The sequence below is a fragment of the Symphalangus syndactylus genome, chromosome 8, assembly GCF_028878055.3.
Source record: "Symphalangus syndactylus isolate Jambi chromosome 8, NHGRI_mSymSyn1-v2.1_pri, whole genome shotgun sequence".
Classification (NCBI taxonomy): Eukaryota; Metazoa; Chordata; class Mammalia; order Primates; family Hylobatidae; genus Symphalangus; species Symphalangus syndactylus.
Window position 1 is genome coordinate 144,544,582 of NC_072430.2, and position 6,000 is coordinate 144,550,581.

Sequence of the window (6,000 nt, forward strand, 5' to 3'; positions counted from 1 at the left end):
CTCAGCTCTATTTCAGAGGCTGTCACAAAGTTCAAACACAACAGTTTATGTGGAAGTGCCCTGTTTACACTGTCCACATAAAATTCCAATTCAAATTGACAACCAGCATGGATTTTTACAAATTTTTCAAACATAAAAGATTAAAAACAGCTTTTTCTTGTTTTGTTTTATAAAACAGCTTTTTCAATAAACAAAAATGTGAAATACCCACCTTAGGCCCAATTATTAAATATTTAATATTATTTAATATTAATATTGAAGAAAAACCAGTGAAATAAGCAACCATATACCTGAGAAAAAGGTATCCTTCTGTATAACATAAAATCATACCTAGTTTCTCTGCTACTTCTTTTGCAAGTTTGCCTTTTCCAGAACATATATTGCCATCTACAGTTATCACTCTGCTGCGTTCTGTCAGTATGTTGCTTGCTTTATCCCCAAGTAGGAAATGCCACATTCCATAGAGCAGCTTGCACTGCACACTGCTGTGAATTCCTCTCTGAAAAACACAAAATTACACAGCAGCACATTGTGACCACTCTGGTTCCTGTAGGCATTAGTAACTATTAGGTAAAAATACCAAGAAACCTCTTGGTGATAAAAATGCCAACATCTACATCTTTATTGCCTATTAATTTGTTTAATTATCTGTCTATCCCCCACCACTCTGTCCATGTAAGTTTCGTTAAAGGCAGATATACCGTCTGTCTGTTCACTGCTAAATCCTCAGGACCTGGAACAGTGTCTGAAATTTTCATTAAATATGTTTACTATGTTCAATAAAAATTGGAGGGAGGGAGGGAGGGAGGGGTGGATGGATGGACGGACGGACAGACGGAAGGAAGAAAGACAGGGATGGAGGGAAGCTTGGGAGTGAACGGAAGGGAATAAAAAACATTTCTCTAATCCACACTTCTGTCCCCAGCTCCTGACCTAGTTACCCCACTGCCTATTAAACAGCTCCACCTAGATGTCCTGAAGGCACCTGAAGGTAACAGAGCTAAGGTGAAATGCAACATCCATAGCCTAGCCCCCAAATCTGCTTTCCCTCACAGCAAGGAATATCCACTACCTAACAAGCAAAAGAGAGCAAACTTGAATGTCGTCTTTGATACCCTTCTCCTTCCTTCAACTGCAGAATTACACACAAAATCTTAACTCTTCAAACTCTCTGGACACTGCGTCGCCTCCCTATGCCATGCGCTGACTCTGTAGACATCCTCACACCTCTCATCTGCAAGGCAAAGGCCTGCTTCAATGCCTGTCTCCAGCATCCCAATTTATTCTCCACATTAAAGCCAAAACATTCCTTCCAAAAAAAGAAAAGAAACATGACCAAAAGTAAAACGAACTGAAAAAGTTCAACACATATGATGGGATATAATAGCCTTACTATATACAGAGATTGTACAGAACAATAAGAAAACAAATAAAAACGCACAGCTTACTTTAAAATTATAAAATATAGCCAAAAACCACATGAAAAAGTGATCAATCTTGCTACAAAAAAAAAAGACTATTAACAAGGAAACATTAGTTTTTCATGTATAAAAATGAGAAATAATTTAAAAAATGATTACAGAGTTAAGACAAGACAATGAGTACCATCCTAAACTGCTAATGGTCATGAAACCTAGAGGACACCGGGTCTACAGCATTAGGAATCCATTCAAAGGGTATATACATAAGATTGACCTATAAGGATGCTCAATGAAGTATGATGTAACATCAAAAATGCAAACAGAAACCCTTAAATGTCCGACAACGGAGGAATAGTTAAAAAAATTTAAGGAATATCCATATTATGGAATACTAAGTACTCAGGAAAATACAAAAATATTAAAATACTTTATTGTGAAATTTAAATAAAACAGGAGAATATAAAATATCAAGATATTTTTCGATCTTGATAAGTGGGGAGTAAGGAAGAAACAAGTTACAAAACAATGCAAATCAGACAACCCAATTTAAAAATGGGCAAAAGATGTGAACACCTCTCGCAAATGAAATTAACGCAGATAGCAAATAAGTATATGAAAAGATGCTGAACACTGTATGTCATGAGATATTCCAAAGTTAAAACAAGATACCACTACGCATCTATCAGAATGGATAGCAATCCAAAGTAACCGACAGCCCCACATGCTGGCGAGCAAGCAGAGCAGCAAGAAGAGCCTTCACTGCTGGTGGGAGTCAAATGGCACAGTCACTCTGGAAGATGGCTTGGCAGCTTCTTAGAAAACTAGTCTTACTATATGAATAATCACTCTTCCAGGTATTACCCAACTGATATAAAAATGTATTTCCAAAAAGAAATCTGCATGTACATGATTACAGCAGCTTTATTCATAATTGCCAAAAACTTGAAGAAACCAAGATGCCCTTCAATTGCTGAATGAATTGAAGTACATCCATGCAATGAGATATTACTCAGTGATTAAAAAGAAATGAGTTATCAAGCCATGAAGACATAAGTGAATCTTACATAGATATTTCCAAGTATTCAAGGCGTCTGAAAAGGCCATATATTGTATGATTCTAATTATATGACATTCCAGAAAAGGCAACTATGGAAACGGTAATGAGATCTGTGGTTGTCAGGGGTTGGAGGAAAAGAAGACTTTAATAGGTAAAGCAGAGGGGAATTTTTTAAGGCAGTGAAGTACTCTGTATGAACCTATAATGGTGGAGACATGCTATTACACACTTGTCAAAACCCATAGAACCTTATAGCACAAAGAAAAAATCCATAGAACCTTATAGCACAAAGAATGCACTCAATGTATGCACATTTTTAAAAACTCATTAGGTAGACGGATCCCAGGATATAAGGCAGAATGTGACAAAGCAATCCAGCTGTGTTACAAACGTATGAAACAATTTCACTGAAGAAGGTGGGGGCAAAGCGCTAAGAAATGAGGGTAGTCGGTAAGAGTAAAGGCAGAAAAGGACACAAGCACTGAACTCCGTTTCTGCTCAACATGGCATCACCCAAGCACCTAGCAGGGCCCGACCTTTAAACGGCTCTTGACAGGGCTGCTACGTGAATTATCGAATGCCAAGCGCGCGTGCCCCCGGCCTGCCACCCGCACACCGCTCTCCCGCATCAGGGCAGCCTCGGGGCCGATCACCTCCGCGCTCCAGCGTTTTGCTTAAAGCTGAGATAAAATGGACTGGAGAAGCTCGTGGCCCCCGCTGAGGTCTGTCCACGACCAAAGACCAAACAATTCCGGAGGCAGGAGGGGTCCCCCAAACCCACCCCGAGAGCGACCCTGGGAGCCGCCGCCAGAGGCCGGGGGAGATGTGGAACTGCTCCCCACCCCGCCACCCCGCTCCCCGCCGCCCCGTCCCCCGCTCACCACGCGCTGGGCGCCCGCCGCCACGACCCGGGCGGACGCGGACGTCGGGGCCAGTTTCAGGAGCCGCAAGGCCATGGCTACCCGGTCAGCTCAGGATCAAGGACCCAAGGGGACGCGGTCGCAACGGGGCCCTCTCCCGCGGCCGGCGCGCTGCCGTGACGTCACGGCCGGGGTGCCCGCGGCGCCTGTCGGGAACCTTCCAGGGGGCGGGGCCGCGCCGAGGCCCTCGGGGGCTTCCGCGGAGGCCGCCAGCGCCCTGCCAGGGTCCTGCGGGTTGGGGTGAGGGCTGAGAGCCGGGGGCTGGAGGTGCAGGTGGGGGCAGCATGCCGGCTGCCCGGCCCCTGCCTGGGTTCTGAGTTGCTGCGGTGTCGCGGGAGCTGAGGCCGCCCAGGGCGTGGAGCGACTTCTCCGTCTCGTCCCAGGGTCCTGTGCTCCCCGCAGAATTCCCCCAGGCGCGGTGTGGACGTCAAAGCGACCTCCTAGAGAACATTTGTAGCTTTCAGAACGTTCTCGCTGGGGAGGGAAAGTGGAAAAAGGGGGGCGAGGAGCGGAGGGACGGGGTGTGACCCCTGTCGCGGGGCGCCTGTCAGGGAGAGGGACCTGGCAAGGCCGGCCTGGGTCGCCTCTGGAGCTGAAGGCTAAGTGGTCTCATCCAGGGGACCTGCTGTGAACACATTGAATAGCATAGAAAACAAAAGCACACGCTCCAAGTCCATCTCTTAAAATGTGCTCCCGTCAGGACCTGGGCTCTGGGCTCCACGTAGGAGCCTCGCGTGTGAGGTTCCCTTCCAAGTATGCCTGCTGCTTGGAAGGGTTTTTATAATCTTTTGTGTTCCTCAGGCTTTTTGTTCTTAACCCCTTAAATATTCTTTAACTTTGTTTTCAACTTTTCAGAAATGATCATGCGATTGTAAAACAGTGGGAATGCGGCTGTGTAAACTAAGGCTGGTTCTATGGATGTTTCTATAACTGAAGAATTGCTTTTTGTCAAAAATACGGATTCCCGGTCCCCAACGCAGGAGGATCTGGTTTTTAGATCCTGGAGGGCCCCTGAAATCCATTTAACAAGCTTTAGGACTCATGTCTGCTGTTTTTTGTCTTGTTTCCTTTGCCTTTTTTTTTTTTTTTTTTTTTTGTACCTTCCAATGGATACAGTACATTTTTTTAGAATTCCATCTTGATTTACTGATCATGTCTTGGGAGATATCATTATGTATAGTTTTCGTAGTGGTTGCTCTAGGTATCACAGCACGCAGACGTAACTTCTTACAACCTATTTGCATGAATGTTTTACCGGTTCAAGGGAAGTATTACTATATACTTCCCCGTCCCTCCGCTCCTCGCCCCCCTTTTTCCCTTTTCCCTCCCCAGCTAGAACGTTCTGAGAGCTAGGAATGTTCTCTAGGAGGTCGCTTTGACGTCCACACTATATTAGACAGCATGAAAATAACTTCAGACCCCAACAGACCAATACCTCTCATGAACTTAGACACAAAAATCCTTAACGAAATGTTAGCAAATTGAATCTAACACTATATGAAATGAATCATACACCGCAACCCAAGGTGGTTTATTCAAAAGATGCAAGGCTAATCTGGTATTTGAAAATCAACCAATGTAATACACCTTACCAGCAGGTGAAAGAAGACAAAATCTATGACCAGATTGCCTGATGCAGTTTTCTGCATCACTTGGCAAGATTAAATACTCATTTATGATAAAAACAAAAACTGCTCTCAGCAAATAAGGACTAAAGGGGAGCTGCTTCAGCTTGATAAAGCACATGCACGAAAACTCTGCATCATTGTACTTAATCATGAAAGACTGAATGCTTGCCTTCTAAGGAGGAAACAAGGCAAGGATATCTGCTCTGCCCACTCTTATTCAACAGAGCACTGGAAGTTCTAGAAATAGGCCATGCAGTAAGGCAAAAAATAAAAAATAAAATTCATACAGATCAGAAAGGAAGAAATAGAACTGTCTATTTTTAGTTGACATGACTGTTCACATAGAAAACCCAAAGGAATCTACAAAAAATTCCTGGAACTAATGAGTGAGCGCAGCAAGTTTGCAGGCTGCGACATCAACATATGAAAATCAACTGCTTCCTATGTACTAACAACAAACAGATGGAAACTGAAATAAAAGATGGAATACCATTTACAGTTGCTTCAAAGAAAATATAATATTTAGGTCTAAACCCAGCAAAACACACACAGAATCTGCATATTAAAAAGTACAAAACACTGATTTAAAAAATGAAGACCTCAATAATTGGAGGGGTTTACTTTGTTCATGGATTGAAAGACTCAACAGAGCAATGAAGTCAGTTCTTCCCAAATTGATTTTTAGGTTTAATGGAATTTCTAGCAAAATCTCAGCGAGATTTTCTTGTGGACATAGACAGGCTTACTATAAAATGTATATAAAAATGTAAAGGCCGTACAATAGCCACAATAATTTTGAAACAGAAGAATAAAGTGGAAGGAGTCACTCTTCCGGTATTAAGATTTACTACACAATCATATAAATCAAGACTGTGTGGTATGGATGGAGGGTGTGATATTGATAGATACGTAGATCAATTTAACAGAACAGAGGATCCAGAAATAAGCCAGCGCAAATATTCTCAACTGACACA

General features: G+C 43.0%; 1 protein-coding gene across 10 annotated transcripts in view; it reads right to left on the reverse strand.

Moving 5' to 3' along the window:
- The window catches only part of NDUFA10 (NADH:ubiquinone oxidoreductase subunit A10), a 64,601-nt gene extending 61,026 nt beyond the window's left edge, over positions 1–3,575 (reverse strand). For 4 of the 10 annotated variants that reach the window (XM_063645846.1, XM_055291168.2, XM_055291167.2 and 1 more), the window contains exons 1-2: positions 3,360–3,541; positions 331–499 (exon numbers count right to left, since the gene is read on the reverse strand). In XM_063645846.1, coding sequence (XP_063501916.1) covers positions 331–499; positions 3,360–3,434 — 244 coding nt within the window. In that variant the 5' untranslated portion in view covers positions 3,435–3,541. Of the gene's footprint in view, positions 1–330; positions 500–3,359 lie in introns of all 10 variants that reach the window. The other 6 variants (XM_063645850.1, XM_055291170.2, XM_055291166.2 and 3 more) reach the window with 5 other exon arrangements.
- Positions 3,576–6,000: the final 2,425 nt, after the last annotated feature.